At 44.4% G+C, this 20,046-nt stretch overlaps 1 protein-coding gene across 1 annotated transcript in view; it reads left to right on the top strand.

The window, feature by feature from the left end:
* LOC126106857 (transmembrane protein 132E) overlaps positions 1-20,046 on the top strand; it is a 264,511-nt gene that overhangs the window by 172,629 nt on the left and 71,836 nt on the right. Inside the window, exons 7-8 of the mRNA XM_049913292.1 lie at positions 7,079-7,222; positions 14,159-14,361. Coding sequence (XP_049769249.1) covers positions 7,079-7,222; positions 14,159-14,361 — 347 coding nt within the window. The remainder of the gene's footprint in view (positions 1-7,078; positions 7,223-14,158; positions 14,362-20,046) is intronic.

The following is a 20,046-nucleotide window of genomic DNA, read 5'->3' as shown; positions in this document are numbered from 1 at the left end:
CGAATTCCGCTCCTCTCTCTCACACACCCACACACACACACACACACACACACACACGAACAACGCGGCCCACTTTAGAGCGGAGGCCGTGGATTTGGTGTGAGCTGTCGATGGCGTCCGGACCCTGGGAAGGCCGGGTCAGCCCGGCGCTTTGTGCGGGTAATGGAGCGAGCTGATACCGACCTTTGTCACGGTGCGGTGACAGAGTAAAAGTAAGCGAGGCGGTGGTGGAGGGAGGAGGAGGAGGAGAATGGGTGGGGCAAGGGTCCAGCGCTGCTGCTGCTGCGCCTGTGTGCTCGCACACCACACCTATGCACGGTCCGTCAACCGTAAGGGGGGGGGGGGAGGGTGGAGGGAGAGCGCTATTGACAGAGCCTTGACGTCACACACAAGCGAATACAGCTCCATATTTGACAAGTGCGAACGGCGGTACAGATTTGTAATTTGCGTCTGGACCTTTAATCTTCACCTCTTTTCAATGCCCAGTTTTAGAAAATCACTGAATACGAGTATAAACTTAAAGCGTAATTTTATCTAGCTACTTCGTTAAAGTTGCACTGTTAATTTAGGTATTCCTTGTAGATAATACTGTCAATAATCATTTCAGGGCATGCTGTGCTTTCGGGGCATTAGAAGCAACCTGGTTTTAGAAAATTATGCATCCGAGAAACAGAATTCAGGAATTCAAAATTCTCCACCGTTTATCCGACTCTCCACCCAGTATCTTTAAGACTACCTTTACTCCTGTTACGTTCTTTCCTCCTCCTGTCCCCCTTCCTTTCCTCCTCCCTGACAGCTCCCATTCCCTCCCCTCATGGAACCACTTCTTGGGCTGAGAAGAAACCCTCTTCTCTGGCATGCACTGGGGATGGGGCTCCCTTTAGGAGCTCTCCCCCACCCCCTCCCCCCTATCTCCAGTAGAAGAAGTCGGTTACCCCGATTTGGACGTGGGACTCACTCTCTGTGCCCTTCAAGGCGGCTGGTTATCTTCGGATCCTGTTAATGTTGCGATTTTCTCTCTTCCTGACCTAACCTCCTGTGGTCCTCTGAAGGAGGGCGGCCGCCACCTCGAGACTCCAACATCCTAGTGGGCGCCCCCTTCTTCAATCAGGGCCTGACCTCACATTCATTCCATCCTTACCGGTGACAGACACTGACTCACCGCAATGGCCGATTCTGGCTCATTAGACGCCCATTCAGCCTCTTGAACTACTCTCCTCCAACGGAAATATGATGGTTATTATCGCCACTTTCTGGAATTGCAGTCTTCTTTCTATCTACTCTGTAGCTTGTGCTGTACTGCAGGAATATCGTTTTGTGGTTTCCAAGCATTCTACCAGAGCCAGGTCAGCCTTTGCGACCCTCCATTGGAGTCTGTACGTTTGTCCCCTTGGACAATGTTAGTTCCTGTGTTCCTCTTCATACTGCGCTTGAAGCAGTGGCCATTTGGATCAATTTAGACTCACCAGTAACAATATGAAATTTCTATCTCCCCCAAGACAAGCCTTCTATGCATCCTACTCTTCTTGCACTCCTTCGACATCTCTTTTTCCTTCACTTTGGGAAATTTGATGTCCATAAGCCTCTGTGGGATGGTGCTGTGACCACTGAGTGGAGCTGGGTTGTATAAGGCCTGCTGGCACAGCTTGATCATTGCCTCCTCAACACCAGAGGCCCACATACTTTAGTGTGGCACAAGGCACTTTCCCGGCCATTGACAATTCCGTTGTAGCCCTGGATTGCTCCCCTCTGTTCGGTGGGGAGTTTATGAGGATTTGTGTGATAATGATCATTTTTCTGATCGTCTTATTTCTCCACCATCACTCACCTGACTGCCCTCCTAGCTGGGTCTCTAGTAATGCAGACGGGGATGCCTTTTCCTCAGCTGCCGTCCCAACTGCTCGACCATGTGACTGCACTGATGAGTCAGTACAGAGTTTGACCAACATCATCCTTTTAGCAGCTGCTTCGGCGGTTCCTTCTTCCTTGGGTTCTCCCTGGTGAAAGACTGCCTCTCGGTAGAACCCCGAAATTCCTGTGGCTGTTCAAACTGCCGTAGTGCCCTCCAATACGTCAAATGGCATCCATCTCTCGACCACCTCCTGGCCTTTAAATGGCTTTGTGCCCATGCTCATTATTAAAAGCCGGAAATGGATTTGTTGGGAATGATACGTCAGTGCCAGATGGCCGCATACTCCGTCTTCACAGATATGGGCAAAGGTCAGGCGCTTTTTTGGCCACTGTCCTCCTACAGATGTCCTGGAAATTTCCCTGAATTGTGTTAGTCTCACGAGTCCAGACTCTATGCCTGTGCATTCCGCTCAGGCCTCGGCGTCGCTCCACTCTCGTCTGGAACGAATTCCTTTATGTTTTGTTCTCCACCACTCAGATCCCATTTACCGAGTGAGATTTCACCAACGCCCTTGCTCTCTACGTGGCTCCTGGACCAGACTGGGTGCAAACCAGATGTTTCGACAGTTATGGCTGTTAACCGACGTCATATACTTGCCGTTTTTAAGCGTCTTTGGAGCAAGAGCGAATTCCTTTCCGAATGTCGAGGAAGTGTATTTATTCCAGTTCTGACATCGGGTAAATCACCTCTTCAGATAGGCAGATATTGTCTGGTCAGTTTAATCAACGTCCTCTGCAAGTTACTTGAACGTATTGTGTGTCGAAGGCTGGATTCTTGAATCCAAGAACCTTTTGGCTTCGACTCAGGATAGTTTTCGCCAAGGCCGCTCAACTGCAGATAATTTAGTGCATCTAGAATCTAAAATCGAAACAGATTTTGCCTTGCGTGAGCACCTTGTTGCAGTTTTCTTCGATTTGCATGAAGCTTATGACACCGCATTGCGCAACCACATTCTTGCCATCTTACATGAGTGGGGCCACCGAGGCCCACTCCCGATCCAAAACCTCTTTCATATCACACTTTACAGGTAAGGTCAGTACCTTCTGTAGCACCCCCTGTATACAGGAGAATGGGATTACGCTGGGTTCCTCTCTTTTTAGTGGCTATCAACGGTCTGGTGGGGCCTATGGTTTCTTCCTCTTTGCATGATTTTTTCATTTATGTTTGTTCATCCGCAATTAGCGTTGCCGGAAGCAGACTGCACGAAGCAATATAATGAGCACAATCCTCGGCTTCCGCTCATGGCTTCCATTCCTCAGCTGCCAAAATCTGCTTTATGTACAGTCCATCCCCATTCGGATATGTACCTTGACGGCCAGTCCCCCAATGAGGTGGACTCTCATCGTTTTTTGAGACTGTCTAAAGTGGACAGGTTGGTTGCGCCAGAATCCTCTATGATGCCCCAGCGACAGAAACTGTGGCGGGGACTGCTCTGCTCTGATACAGTTCTACATAGCACTGGTCGAGTCCAGTCTAGACTACAGGAGTCTCGCATACAGCTGAGCATCACTTTCGACTCTACAGGTGTTTGACCTGATGCACCACTCTGGGGTATGACTGTCAGTTAGTGCCTTTCGGACTAGCTCCATCATCAGCCTCCTACAAGAGTCAAGGATTTCACCTTTGCGGGTTCTGCGGCAACATCAGTTGATTACTTACACATACGCACCTACTACTCCCCGGAGCATCCGAAGCATCACATGGAGACACAAAATAAGTCGCAAAATACAGACTCCACCTTTGCGCAGCATTGTCTGGAAACAAGACACAGGTACCCAGAATACGTAGAAATACTGCGCTCTGGTCACAATAGCCAGGAATTATCACTGCTTGAAATACTTGAGATACCTATGTTTAGTGGAGATCAAGGGGCAATGCGAGAACCGTCCTGAATTGCCAATGAATGAGCAAAAAGACTTAAGCTACTGTCTGCTTCCGCTGTATCTGACAGATTTTTTCCGTGTCAATATATTTCAACAAGTACGAACACACAAATAAACAAAAAATGAAGAAAAATTAAAATTTTTCGACATCAAATCACCATTTTCTGGAATGAAACGCAAAATGCCTCTATCCTGCGAATTCTCTGTAAGGCAGTGCGCCACACTAAACTGAGACTCATTTTCGTATACACTATGTGATAAAAAGTATTCCGAATATCTGGCAGAAAGTGACACAAGTTCGTGGTGCCCTCCATCGGTAATGCTGGAATTCAATATGGTGCTGGCCCACCCTTAGCCTTGATGGCAGCTTCCACTCTTTGAGGCATACTTTCAATTAGGTGCTGGAAGGTTTCTTGGGGAATGGCTGCCCATTCTTCACGGAGTGCTGCACTGAAGAGATGTATCGATGTCGGTCGGTGAGGCCTGGCACGAAGTCGGCGTTCCAGAATATCCCAAAGGTGTTCTATAGGATTAAGGTCAGGACTCTATGCAGGCCAGTCCATTACAGGGATGTTATTGTCGTGTAGCCACTCCGACACAGGCCGTGCATTACGAATTGGTACTCGTGTTGAAAGATACAATCGCCATCCCCGAATTGCTCTTCAACAGTGGGAAGCAAGAAGGTGCTTAAAACATCAATATAGGCCTGTGCTGTGATAGTGCCACGCAAAACAACAAGGGGTGCAAGCCCTCTCCATGAAAAACACGACCACACCATAACACCACCGCCTCCGAATTTTACTGTTGGCGCTACACACGCTGGCAGATGACGTTCACCGGGCATTCGCCATACCCACAGCCTGCCATCGGATTACCGCATTGTGTACCGTGATTTGTCACTCCACACAATGTTTTTCCACTGTTCAATCGTACAATCTTAACGCTCCTTATAACAAACGAGGTGTCATTTGACATTTACCGGCGTGATGTGTGGCTTATGCGCAGCCACTCGACCATGAAATCCAAGTTTTATCACCTCCCGCCTAACTGTCATAGTACTTGCAGCAGATCCTGATGCAGTTTGGAATTCCTGTGTGATGGTTTGCATAGATGTCTGCCTATTACACATTACGACCCTCTTCAACCGTCGACGGTCTCTGTCAGTCAACAGACGAGATCATCCTGTACCCTTTTGTGCTGTACGTGTCCCTTCACGTTTCCACTTCACTATCACATCGGAAACAGTGGACCTAGGTATTTTTAGGAGTGGGAAAATCTCACCTACAGACGTATGACACAAGTGACACCCAATCACCTGACCACGTTCGAAGTCCATGAGTTCCGCAGAGCGCCCCATTCTGCTCTCTCAAGATGTCTAATGACTACTGAGGTCGCTGATACGAAGTACCTGGCAGTAGATGTCAGCAAAATGCGACTAATATGAAAAACTATGTTTTTGGGGGTGTCCGGATACTTTTGATCATATAGTTTACGTTGGACGTGCAACCCCAGTGTATTTTGGCACACAAAACAGGGATTCCATCTCGCATTTGAATTTAATGCCTAGGCATGCTAGTAATACGGTATATTGGCGACTGTTACCGAAACTTTGTAAAGCGTATGAAGATCGTAACAAAACTGACCACCAAAATACTGTCAGAATATGCAGGCAAGATAGACATTTCAGTCGGGCCATTCAAGAAGCGTCTAGTGTTACTATTATAAATATAACATGAAAGGCACTCTGTTTTCTTTGTTCTAAGTGAGCCACCGACATCTAGTACATTCCGCTTAAAATCATTACAGATTTTTAGCAGCGAAGTTACTGATTAAGCCATATACAACCATCTTCAGTTTTCTGTATCTAACGTTAGTTATAACGTACCAACATACCAACAGAAGCATGAGGGCTGTTCGGAAAGTAAGGTCCGATCGGTCGCGAAATGGAAACCGCAGTGAAAATCAAAAATATTTTATTCGCAACAGTTAACCACATCTTCCAGCTACCTCTCTAAATAGTCACCGCTGGCGACTTAGATATTTGATCATTTTGTACAAACTTTCCAGTAGCCTCGTCACAGAAAGCAGTTGTCTGTGCTTTCCTCCAATTCTCTACGCTGGTCTGCTTTCGTCGTTTGTGCCAAAAGGTTGTCTTCATAGCCAGGGGTTCATATGTGTAGAAATGAACATTTGAGGGACCAATTAAGGGCTGCATTGAGGACACTTCCCATCGAAGACGCTGCAGAAGTCTCTTAATCGCCCCTGCAGAATGCGGCTGAAAATTGTCTTGAAGAACGAAACGCATGACATGTATGTTATGTGGGTTGCATAGCTTCAGGCGAAATCTCTGACCAGGTCCACGTCCTTGGTGGGAGGCAGTGTTGCTTTAGCCATTTTTAGATGATCACTTTGCACCCTGAACGGAAAAGAGCGGCCTGAAGCGATCGAGAGGCACATTAAAGACACTGCTCAACACATCTGCACAAAGTTCCATCAGATTTTCACAGTGGTGTCCATTTCGGGCCTAATCGGACCTTACTTTCCGAATACGTCTCGTGAAGGAACTAACCAAACTGCTTCGCCTTTGTTAGAACTATAGTGACGGTGAGTTAGTTGGCTACCTTACATTGTTCAAATGGTTCAAATGGCTCTGAGCACTATGGGACTCAACATCTTAGGTCATAAGTCCCCTAGAACTTAGAACTACTTAAACCTAACTAACCTAAGGACATAACACACACCCATGCCCGAGGCAGGATTCGAACCTGCGACCGTAGCAGTCCCGCGGTTCCGGACTGCAGCGCCTTACATTGTTAGTGAGTCACCCAGTAACTTCAAACTTTTACAGGAACGTAGATACATTCACATAAAAACATTACATCGTAAAATCTTAGTACTTGCATTAGTTTTTCTTTCAGCATAACTAAAAAAAAACCGCACGTGGTAAAAACCTGTAATTGTACTGATAATTATGTATTTCTGTCGATCGTTATAAAATAAAATAGTTCTAAAATTAACGTAACCTTGCTCTGAGGGAAAATTAATTTTTGTATGTTGGTAGACTGATTCGCAGAAAAAGTGTAACATAACGCACTAAATATGCAGCGTGCTCACACGTAGGTTAAAGTAATATGTTTTGTCACAATGATATCGTCGATTCACGAGCTAGGTGCAGTAGTTCTCGGATTATTTGTTCATCGTCTTAGGATCTGTTTTGCCATTACTTTGTATCAAACGTAGAAATCTACAGCAGCTTGCCACAGCTCCTCCGGCCGTGTTTCAGAACTGGGAGGTGATGAACACGGCGGTGCTGACCGGCCACCAGGTGTCGCAGGCCATGAAGGTGTTCATCGTGAGCCAGGCGGGCAAGGTGGCTGACGTCACGCTGCAGTCCGCCTGCCACTCCGAGGACGAGAGCGTGCTCAAGGTAAAGCGACTGCCTGACGCTCCTTTGTGAACGTCTTTGTAAATTTATGTTCTTGTAATTCATATATTTAATCTTGGAAATATTTTTTCAGTTATCTAGAACACTGTGCTGTACAACGTTTAGGAGTGGTTGATTTTAAACCCGAGCACTGCTTTTTGTACCCCGTATCGAAGACTTATTTCTGGTTTACGTTAAATGTATTCGCAATTGTGAATGTGCTGTAGAGCGGAATGATGAGAATCAATATTGGCTCGAACCCGGATTTCCCGGTTATGTTGAAAGAGGTCGGCTTACCATTTGAAACCGTAATATCGTACTTATCTGCCGACACTGCGCAAGCGACTTTCGAGTACAAAGTCTGACCTGTACGGGAATGTACATAATGGAGGTACGAGTACAGGTTCTAGACTCGTTGTTGACGTCATATGGAAGTTTGATTCTGGCCGTTAGTCGTGTACGGATAGCCATATGGTAAGGCGACCACTGACGATGAGCGGGAAAACCGGATTTGTGTCAAATTTTCGTTGTCATCGTTCCATTCTACAGCTGATGGTTGTTCATATTCGCAATTGAGAATATATTTAATGTATTTCATAACGACTGTAGCTGCCGGAATGCCTACACGTATTTCCAAAGGAACTCGTAATTCGGAATATCACAAGCACTGCAATATCGTATTGTTTCTGGTTGCCCAGCATTGCCCATGAAAAAAGATCAACTGTAATTTCACAGACTTATTCGCATTTACAATCTGGACGATACGACAGCGGTCACGAAGGTTGCTGTAGCAAATTCCGCGACTAGTGCTAGGCTAGTCATACCAAAGAAGAGTCGAGGCGTTTATACTCTGCTGCTTGTTACGACAGCTGGCTATTACAAACAAGAGGCACAGATATCAGCAGTCTTCATCGTATTGACCGAAACAGTTGTCTCACATAGCATACTGCTGAGAAAACGGATCCAGATGAACGTCAAACCCTAAGCCGCGCTAGGAGTCTGAAATCTTCCCGGAGGAATCGTTAGAAAAATGCACAGAGCTGCGATATTGTCACGGAATTGCCACGAGGAACCGCAGTCATAGCCACGACGGTGTGAGTTCAGTGGTTCGGTCTAGACACTGCAACAGCTGCTTAGTGAGCATTATGCGTGCACTTTCTACCTGTCATAATTTCTGTAATTGTACTACCCTGATCCTCAGAGTACAGAAGCAGTGCCTTACCATGAACTGACATTAAGGCCCTGCTAGATTATATACATTTTTTGATCCTCTGTTTCGGAGACTCGATTATCATTGCTAGATTCTTGGGCCCTGCTACTCGCGAGATCAAAACCAAACTTAGGCCTTACCTCCGCAATATACAATGCTGTAGTAGTGTTACCAGAATCGAGATACTCAAGACTGACCCTTGAAAAATTTCGCTGTTGCCAACGTATTCATCGTGAGATAATTCAGCAACTGTGTTGATATTTAACGTTTCTAGTATCCTACATTTTTCCGTCTCAATTGCAGGTTTTTTAACGCTCTGACTTGATCATCTTCAGAACAATGTAATTGCGAAACTAATCTGTCGTATCTGTTTAGGAACCAAACAGTGCAGCACACCATAGTATTCTGATGTGTAATTCCCGTATTTACACAACAGGTTTGTTACGCAACTATACACAGTGACGGAAAGAAAAATCCCAGCACCAAAAAGTAATTTGTGTAGAATAATAAAATTTCGGTAATACATTTGTCTAGGTAACATATTTAAGTAATTAACACTGCAAGATCAAAGGTTAATGTAAGAGTGAGATAAATGAAACCTGGTAGTCAACGATGGCAGGAGTCGGTTACGACTGTGAACGGGGCCGTAATCAGTTACTATTGGTTTCCTTTTGCAATTACACACATTTATTTTAAACGGTAATTCCAGACTCAGCAATAAATAAAGATACCACACGTTATTAATGAAAGGATAAACAACTGTGTAATTAATAGTGCTTTCAGTGCGTTACAATTTACCAAATGAGCATAAAATACAGACACAACACATAATGTTTTAAAAACAAGCCAATATGATCTCAATTAGAACTTTAAGGCAAGTAAGCACAGTCACGGCTGAAGGCTTTTGACGCCAAGAACGGCAATTATATATAAAAAAAATTAACAAACAGACTGTAAAACAGCAATGCAAAAGCAAAGGTTAATTTAAAAGACAAGCAACTGATCACCAAACGGTTGAGACAAAATGATGGTAAACTTATTAGCACAGCTATTTAAACCTGCTGTAACGTCAAGAATGGAAATTATATAAAAAATTAAAAAAAACATACAGTAAAACAGCAAATACAACAGCAAAGGTTAATTTAAAAGGACAAGCAACTGATCACCAAACAGGTGAGAAAAAATGATGGTAAACTTGCTAGCACAATCATTTAAACCTGCTGTAACGCCAAGAATGGCAATTATATAAAAAATTTTAGAAACATACAATAAAACAGCAAATACAATAACAAAACACAAGGGCCAGTCTGAGACGGTGAACTAAGAATCGACCTCTGAGTCTGGCAAAAAACACTTTTGCGAGCGATGAGATAGGCAACCAAGAGTCGCATTCACTTCACATGATGCTAGCTCAGACTAGTGGCAGTCTAACGCCTGACTAATGATAATCTTGCTGATGCTACCTGACGTCCAATAAACAAAATGTAAGATGTAAAAATAAACCAAAACTGGAACCGGCAGTCTGGACTCTGCGCGCAGAATACTGTGCTTAGAACGCCTGGAAAGAAAGGAATTTCTACCACCGTAGTAGACGAATAGCCAACCAATCTACAATCAAGAAAGCTGTGAAAACTACACGACTCACCAGACAGCAGAGGCAAGGCGAGGAAACGTACACTGCCATTACATACACTAACCCCCAGGGCAGGTAAGTGGGGAATTAGAGGCCACGAGGCACGAAAAATACCGCTGGTTGAACTTGACAAATAGTAAGAAACAAAACGCAATAAACAGTAATTAGAAGTCCAGGAAAGCTAATCAGATCCGCCTTCCCCAAGCACTCCAATCACTGCTCTTTTCCTTGGCATTACTACGAGCAGCAACACGAACCCAAGTCACTGGAGCATCGTAAGATCTTACAATGGTCGAGGTTTCTCTACTTGAATCCGAATGCACGCAACTTAAAGCTTGCAGGATCCGGTTTACGACGAGGTCGTGCACCCTCGTGACCACAGGCCTTCGATTCGGCAGTCCATGCGCGCCGCCCTCAGTCCCCAACTGAGCTGCACGCTGACACCACCCGGAAGAACCACGACGTCACCCCTAAGATAGGGCCACAGTTACTACATATCGATAACCACCGCTGCTGCCACTAGCGGACGGACAACGCTTGCAAAGTGGCGCCAGTCAACACGAGAAGAAGACAAACAACCGCAACCATGTCAACTAAACGATACGGCCTGGCCTCCAACAGAGGACGGCTCAATAAGGCGCTGCAAATGTGAAATGCTGGTACGTTATTAAGCAGTGTAATCGCCAGAATATTGAATTCAAGCTTGCAAACGTACATGAATTGTGTTGTACAGGTGCCGAATGTCAGTTTGTGGGATGGAGTTCCATATTTGTTGTACTTGGTACCCCATTACAAGAATGGTTAATATTGTTTGTGGCTAACGCTGAAGTTACCGTCCGATGATGTCCCGTATGCGCTCCACTGGAGACAGATCTGGTGATCGAACAGGCCAAGGCAACATGTCGACGCTCTGTAGAGCATGTTGTGTTACAACAGCGGTATGTGGACTAGCGTTAGCCTGTTGGAAAACACTGTCTGAAATGCTGTTAATGGATGGCACTGCAACTGGTCGAAACACCGGACTGACAGATTTACAGCCTGGATGCGTGAGATGACGACAAGAGTGTTCCTGCTGTCATACGAAATCGCACCTCAGGTGTAGGCCCAGAGTGGCTAGCATGCAGACACGTTGGTTACAGGTCCTCAACTGGCTTCATTCTAGCCATCACATGGGCATCTTTGGCAACGAGCCAGAACCAGCTTTTATCACGAAACCAAACAGACCTCCACTCTCCAGCTTGACAACACAGAGGACGCAAATGGTGATAGTTTGGGGCAGGGGCGGGCAGGAATCCTGCACATGTGCGGTGCACTTGCACGCGTGCAGTTAACAGGTGTTCCGCGTGCACACAGGGGCAAGCTGGCCACCCGCTTATCTCCCATCCCCACCATACCTTTTGTCCGCTCCTTCCTCTGTAATGCGTTTTGTTTCCTAGCTTGCTTTATTGAGTGAATGAATAAGGTTAGTAGAAGTGCTTGAAACAAATCATGGTTTGAAAGAGTACCTATTACCTACGATACGTTTTATTTAATTATCACAGGTGGAGTTTACAATACGTTTAATATCTGGAACAAAATTTCTACTTACAGACAAACACAAACAGTTACGTAAATTTTCATCACTGATGTTTGCTCTTAACCGAGACTTATTAATTCACCAGATGGTTTTCCAGCTCTCGCTATATTAAGCGCAGTCTTATAACTTGCACTTACCGCTGGGCTATTATTGTTGTCGTCCTGAAAACTTGAAAACAGTGTTCCATAAAATGTTAAATCAGTTAGATGAGAGACATGACGAGAGGAAGTCGCAGATCTCTCGTGACAACAGCAACTACGACAAATTCAAATGGCTCTGAGCACTATGGGGCCGGCCGGAGTGGCCATGCGGTTCTGGGCGCTACAGTCTGAAACCGAGCGGCCGCTACGGTCACAGGTTCGCATCCTGCCTCGGGCATGGATGTGTGTGATGTCCTTAGGTTAGTTAGGTTCTAGGCTACTGATGACCTCAGAAGCTAAGTCGCATAGTGCTCAGAGCCATTTGAGCACTATGGGACTTAACTGCTGTGGTCATCAGTCCCTAGAACTTAGAACTACTTAAACCTAAGTAACCTAAGGAAATCACACACATCCATGCCCGAGGCTGGATTCGAACCTGCGACCATAGCGGTCGCGCGGTTCCAGACTGTAGTGCCTAGAACCGCTCGGCCACTCCGGCCGGCCAGCTACGACAGATTCATCTGGTATCGTCAGATCGCTCTTCTTAAACTCAGTCAATTCCCCATCCGCTCAGAATCCGACAATAAATTGTACTCGTCCTTGTGAAATTTATTATAATGGCCTTCAATACTAAACTTCCGTTGACCAGCGAGAATACTGCCACATATTAAACATTTCGAATTTTCACGTTTTTGCACAAAGAAAAAATGATTCTCCCATTACTTTTTAAAAGATAGCAAATCTCCACTTCTCCGTTTCTTGAAATACAACGTTCACTACATAGTGCTCGCTTCGCATCAACGTCCGCAGCTTAGCCTGGCACTACACTGCCGCAACCTGTCGGCTGTCGCCACAGCCCCGGTCGACGCCTGCAAGCGAGCAACACACGTGCAGCGCTGTGCGCTCATGAGCCGCGTGCAACGTTTGCCCGCCCCTGGTTTGGGGTCAGTGGAATGCACGATACGGGACGTCTGGCTCGGAGCTGTCCTTGAAGTAACCGATCTGTAACAGTTCGTTGTGTCACTGTGGAGCAAACTACTGCTGAAATCGCTGTTGCAGGTGTAGTACAATGCTCTGAGGCCAGACGCTGAACACGCTGGTCTTCCCTCTCGATAGTGCCACGTGGTCTTCCGGAGCCCGGTCTTCTTGCGACCGTACATTCTCGTGAACACTGCTGCCAGCAATCACGTACAATGGCTAGGTTGCTGTCAAGTATTACTGCATTATATTCGGAGTGAACATTCAGCTTCTCGTAGTCCCATTGCAACACCTCATTAAAACTCAGTAGGGTGTTGATAAAGGCTACTGTCGCCTTAAAGCATTCTTGACTAACATAAACTCACCACGTCCAATCTCATAGGTAACTAAAGCTCACGACAGTTACAACGTAGTCCCGCGTCCGGCCATCCTGATTTAGGTTTTCCGTGATTTTCCTAAATCGCTCCAAGCAAATGGCGGGATGGTTCTTCGAAAGGGCACGTCCGATTCCTTTCCCGTCCTTCCCTAATCCGATGAGACCGATGACCTCGCAGTTTGGTCTCTTCCCCCAAACAACCCAACCCAAACCAACCCATTACAGCGTATATTTAAAACAAACCTAATTGCGTCCTCATAGTTTTGTCACTAGCGCCAGTGTTATGCGACGGGAGCAAAATTTGAGTTGACATCGTCTTTAAGACATAGAAACACGACTACTAACTTACGTTTATTTCGCACAACTCCTTCTTGGTGCTGCGGTATTTTTTCCGTTATAGTACACATGAAGATACCCAAGTACAATCGAAATTAGTCTTAACGTAAAAGAAATGTGTAACTTAAACAGAAAAATGGACGATAAAGAAACAATTTTAAACAAATATTTCAACGTCGTGGTGTGTTGGACATGGAAGTGCTGCTCTCGAATGCCTGTCTTGCCCATTCTGTGAGCGACTGTTGGTTTTGATGACATCGCGGTCATATGACAGTTAATAATCATCGGCTCACCGAAGCGACAGGAACTGGCCCTTCCTTTCATTAATCAGTAAACTGTTGAGGTTTCATGTACAGTCGCTTTCTCCTTAACAGTAGCTCAGTAACGATTAATACATTTACACCAACCCCTACAAACTTAGTTCCATGAAAAGAATAGCTCATCTGAGCCTACTATATTAATCCTGTTGCGCACAGGTTGAGTGGTGTCCAGAGAAAGGACTTGGTGTGTGTGGGGTGTTTGTCTTGCAGGTATGTTTCAGGATAGCCCCCTTGGCTTCCAAGAGTATTTCGCCGAAGTCACCAGGTCGGCGTGGAATGCAACTGCTCCTTACTGTGTTGCCGATTGTGGAACATTTGAGTGAGACAGAGGTGAGGTGCTGGCCCATCAGCGAGTGACCGCCTGCCGCAGGTGTCCAGCTCGTGCAGCTCTGTGTACGTCGACGGCTCCGAGATCCGCGGCTCCTCCAACGCCTCGGTGGTGGTCAAGTACGGCACGTACACGGGGCTGGCGCGCTTCACCGTCTGGATGCCGGAGTTCCCGCTCGAGGTCAGCGTCGCGGACTTCCGCCTCAGCCAGGTCAAGGGTTGGCGCGTGCCCGACGAGCACTCCGGGTGAGCAAAGCCCGGCACTACGTGACTGCGGCTCCCTTCCACCTGTTTTACTAATAAGGGACGTCTGTCGGCTCGAAAGGGAAGTTGTATTTAAACATTTGTACAGAGACCCATCTCACGTTTCTAACCAACCTGGACTGCGTGTGATTCTGTTGCTCTTGGTTTGTACATAACTGCACTTGCAGTCTTGGTTGGGGAGGTGGGGGAGGGGGAGTTAACATGCCAGTCAATCGCTTAGCTCAGCTAGTAGTTGACATGTTTAGTATACCTCTGTCAGTATTTACGTACATATCAAGCAAAACTGAACAAAACCATTAATGTTTGGAACGTTTTAAATATTGTGGTGTCCGAAGTCACGGCGTTAGCCAACGGAAGACTGTGCAGGATAGGATGATGACACTTTTCCAGTTTTTTTGGTGGGTCTCATTAATCAGAAACGTGAGTATTCATTTGGCTGCCCAACTGAAGGTACATTGGATGGTAAAGTGGATGAAGAAAACGAGTTTATAGACGATAACGAGATGAATAATTGCAGTGCTAGTGGCAATGGCCGAAATATTACTCCTCAAAGAGAAGCTAACAGTTCTGGTGGCTATGAACCTTCACCTCTAAGGACATCCAATACCGTCAGTATTTGAACAAAATTTTCCGGAGAACTTCTTGAACGTATTTGTGATGATGATCATACACATCCACGTAAAGTTACGGCCTACAGCTCGTTATAAATGAGACATCCATCTATAAGAAGCACATCGAACATCAAAGTAATATTTGATTACGTGTAGAAAAAAAGACTTAATAAACGTCCATTTCAGGGAAACAAGGCAATGAAAGACCTGGTCATAAAACCAATACATTCTGTCCCAATTGGACATAGCAAAGGACGAAGGAGAATGTGCCAATGTGGCAATGCAAAATGCAAAGGAAATTGGACACACGAAGTTTAAATGCTCTACAGCTTTCATACCACGTCTCAAGAAAGAATACGGAAAGTGCCATTGAAACATCACTGATTTCATAATAGCCAGAGACGTACAGGAAGACCAAGATATTCGCCAGTCTGTGGCCTGCTTTGTCAAAGAAGTGAACCAGAAAACTGCCAGTTCATAAATACTACCACACTGTATCTGGACCACTGATCAAAGTGGATTTAATTATAAACTAACTTCTGGTACGACACTATCTAAAAAGGCGGAAAAATCGACAGTCCTCTTGATAAAATGTGACAGGATATTACTCAGAACTATACAACAGATGTTCGACTTTCAAGGAGTGAAAACCCAACAAAAAAAATTGTGTATTTGTGTTAAAGAAAAAACTTTCAATTCGAAAGTTAAAAAGGCTACTGAAAACAGTCTTCCATCAAACATATATTTGGAGGTTATCAAAAGTAAAAATGTGTCAAAAGATTAATTAAAATACGTATTTCATAAATGTTGTTAAAGACATTGTCGCAAATAACCAGAAATGTATATTACTTGATGATTCCTGGAGTACTCACAAGGACACAACAATAATAAATGATTCATTTGTGGGTAAAAACGTTGAATGCATTATCATTCCGCCAAAAACAACAAATACTTACAGTATTTGGACGTGTATTCTTCCGACAATATATAAGTGCAATATATGCAAGAAGAATAACAGTCTCTATAACGACTTTTCGCAGTGACTTGAACACTAAATTAGGAAACAGAAATTTCATAATTAAAAATGAATTCTATTATTCATAATCAGATGTTTGCTCCTATGTATCAGCCTAGCTTCAGTATTCCCGGCAAGCGGCTGAGTAAAATACTTCCGTACTTATTGCTGAATTCAAGAATGTGAGTCAATTGGCATTTGATCATGCAGCTCAAGAATGTGATTCTGAGGATTGTCCAGATATTGCTTTTTACCAAATGTGCCTATTAAGATTCTGCATATTCATTCATTCATTTTGTGCAGGTGCGTCACGATCATTTTTAAAGTCCAGTAGTGGGCAAACATAGAGTAACACAATCGAATGCTGTCATAATCGTAATCACAGTGGTATGTAAAACTTCTAAATGTAATTGGATCAGTGGAATCCTTTTCGAGCCGACAGACTTCCCTTATAAGTGTGACAAGATTGCTTCGTCCATCTATGTCAACTTCCTGTTCACCTCTGCTGAACACCTTCGAGTATCCTACAGACCAGCGTTTGTAAACTCTATGCCAATGTTACCAATCCGTTCCACTCCCTCCCATCCTCCAACCACCACACGTTTATAAAGCTTATACCCTTCAAATTCTCTTCCAAAGCAACGTAAACTGTCTTGATACTCATCCTTCCTAATACATGCCAGGGGGCTGCAAAAAGTAAGTTACGTATTATAATGGCAGATCAAGCAACTTTCATCGAATACTGTACTTTATTTCAAATTGACGCATTTTTCAACATAGTCACCAGCTATCTGCAAACAATGGTAGGAACATTATACCAATCATTCAGTTACACGACGATATAACTCCTCTCCTTAGTCTCGAAGTCATTCGCGAAACGCTGTGTGAACATCCACATCGCCGGAAAATGTACGATGACAGCGAAGCATTTTCTCGATTGCCTGGATATTGTCGTCTGTGGTCGATGTCATGATCTTCCTTCCCATCAGTAGCACCAATGTCTTTACGGCCTTAATCAAATTCCTAGCACCATTTCATTACAGCTGCACACGACATTGCGTTTGATACACATACCGCGGAATTTCACGGTGAATCTGTGTGCAACTTAGAGATCTTGATTATACGAATTCGTAGTGTCTGTACTTTCGGACATATCCAAAATAACACACACCTCGCATTCATATAGTCGATTCGCCTCGATGTGCAATGAATCAACAATCTTCAGTGCCAGGCGCATATTTACGTCCTATCTCCAGCTGGAACCTAAAAGTAGCGAGCATGGAGGACATGGACGAGGTCAGTGGACAGGTGGCGCTGGGTGCGAGTGTGAGTCGGCCGGATAGCGTGCCAAAATAGTCAGCGCATATATGGTAAACACTGAGTCCGGGTGGCGCAGTGATTAAGACGACTGCCTCGTTAGTAGGAGATCCCGGGATCGAACCCCGGTCCGGCACACATTTTCACGTGTTCCCGCTGACTGCGCATAAAGTCCCGATGCAACTGATACCATTAGTTCCTTCCCTTTCCTTTCTCTCCTCTCCACCTTCAGTTTACATAATTAAACATTTTGCCCGCAGTAATAACCCTTCTACGTTGGCGGTTTCACCGCCATAATTGAATTCTACATTTACAGTTTCCACAAATTGAGTACGCCAACGACACATCTTCCCAAGTGCCGAAGAAGTATCCATCTCCTCCTTCACAGACAAACAATGCACAATACGGCAATTAGCATGAATAGATAATATTAAGACGAGACAAAAGAGCCTCATCCCCTGTGACCATTTCATTCGACACAAATATAATGAGGCAAGAGTGAGTAATTATTAGGCCTGGCTTATTTTTAACATTGACAGTTACAGGCCTACCTTCAACAATTCTCTTTAATATACCTGCATAAGGCTTCCACCTACACCCCTCGAATTTCTCAAACAAAATAACAAAGTGAATAGAGGAATTGTACCCGCCAAACCCAAACTCTGAACAATATGGCATATAAATCTCTTGTTTACGGCCTAAGATCTTCTCAATCAAATTAGATTTCCCTATATTTGTGTCACCAAACAAATACAATTGCGGCTTCCTTGCCTTCGAAGGCTGAAAGGACGCATTGTACCAAGCTACGATTTCTTTAGACCACTCGGAATACAACAAATCACAATGCGATAATTCGCGACGTTCCTTGCGATTCTGTTGAAACGGTTCCCAATATTTTTCGATAAACTTTGCACGAGACCAATGACTAACCAAAAACGGATCAGTACGCTCACAGTTGCAGCGCAATTTCACTCTCACACCGTGATGCGCCTGTAATCTGTACCACAGCAGGACTCTGTCTGCAGTAGATACAGAACATGTTCTCTCTTATAACTGCATATGCTTCCGAGGCCAGAGTCAGTTGACATAAAAGTTTTCTGAGTATGGTACTTCAATGTAAAAAACTATAGTGGAGAAAACCAACGTCTGGGCTACGGCTGCAGTGGCCTGTTTCTTCGTTCCCTCTGCTGACAAAGCGCCACTCTTGATCCGCGATGGTCTTAGCATGGGACGGCGCGTGTAACTTACTTTTTGATGTCTCCTTGTATATTGGCTTACAACAGAGCAATGCTATCCCAGGTTTCGCTATGTTTCTCTAGTTTCTTTCCTCTTCATAGTCGTGACCTGATCAAAGTTTAGTTACTGTTACTCCCATCTGCCATATTTTCAGCGCTGTTCTTACAAACATTCAGAGACGACGGAGAATGGCAAATGTATCAGTTTTAGGTAAGAGACTCTGGTCCGGAAACGACCGAGTCGGAAGTTATAAGCTAAAATAGTTCTGAAATCTCTGCCAGTGAACCTGTTCTACTGAAAGCTCTTTGCTTCCCATGTTTTGGGAGCAGGTAGTTTGGATTAAAACAAAAGGAAATTGCCCTGTAAACATGGGCTCTAAAATACACACCTTAAGAGCTTTGAACACTTCTTAATCTTTGCTACTATGAAACATCTTCAGCTGAAAAGGTACTCATATCTCTTAAGATATGCATTTTAGACCTTGCGTTTATTAGACAGGCTCAAACTGATACATTTACCCTCCTCCATCGTCACTGAAAGTTTGTAACATCATCACAGCATTACCCTGTATCTTTTCCAGTAAGGATTGTTCCATTAACTGCAGATCTCGTCTATCATCAGCATGTTTTAAAATGATAATAATAATAATTTCGTGTGGCTCAGTGCCTTTCAATTGGACGCAACATCGACTACTTGTGTAACTTTATCCAACGAAGGAAAGGGGAACTAAAGTTTTACGTGGAAACCGAAACTCCTGGTGACTCCTCACAACGTAGAGATGAAGACTTATAGGTAGACGGAAAATTTCCGTGGTCCAGCTTGTCCGGTTTGAATTCAATCCTGCCTTTTGGTTTCCTGGGAGGCGCTTTACCACTAGACAACCAGGAATGACATAAAAAAAAATTGCCGCATAATATTATATTAGTACGACTTACTTAACCATTTTTAATCTTGTTAAAGCATAATCTTAATGAAACATGTCCATCTTATTTTGTTTGCAAAGTTCTTAATGCCAGTGAGTAAAACATCTCAACATATTAACATTAAGATGTCTGCAAGATAACGTATTTAGCTTCCTAACAATATAAAGCTAAGTGAAAAATTTAAAAAAGTCTTCTTCTAGTCGATTCGCAACGTTGAGCACAGTATCTCGCTAGCCACAGTTTGTATAGTATTTAAAAAAAAAAAAACGTCTGTGTAAATCGGTGCACCATTACTAGTAGTAACTTTCCAGTAAGGTATGTTTTAGTTATGTACCCCAAGTATGAGAGTGCACTCTCGTACAGTAAAATGATATTTATCTTATGGTTCCACTCAAATAGCTATTTTTAAGACTATTATTGTTTCGCAAGACATCCTTGAGCACTTTTTTGGACTACATTAGACACAAACACAACGGCGTATTATGTGATCAGTCAGCGAAATTTAGAACACGATGTAAAATATACACACTGCGGGAGCAAATATGAAAACCTTTTCTCAGGATAG

This window comes from Schistocerca cancellata, chromosome 1 (genome assembly GCF_023864275.1).
Source record: "Schistocerca cancellata isolate TAMUIC-IGC-003103 chromosome 1, iqSchCanc2.1, whole genome shotgun sequence".
Lineage (NCBI taxonomy): Eukaryota > Metazoa > Arthropoda > Insecta > Orthoptera > Acrididae > Schistocerca > Schistocerca cancellata.
The sequence above is the reverse complement of the archived record's forward strand: the minus strand, read 5'-3'. Positions and strand labels throughout refer to the sequence as shown.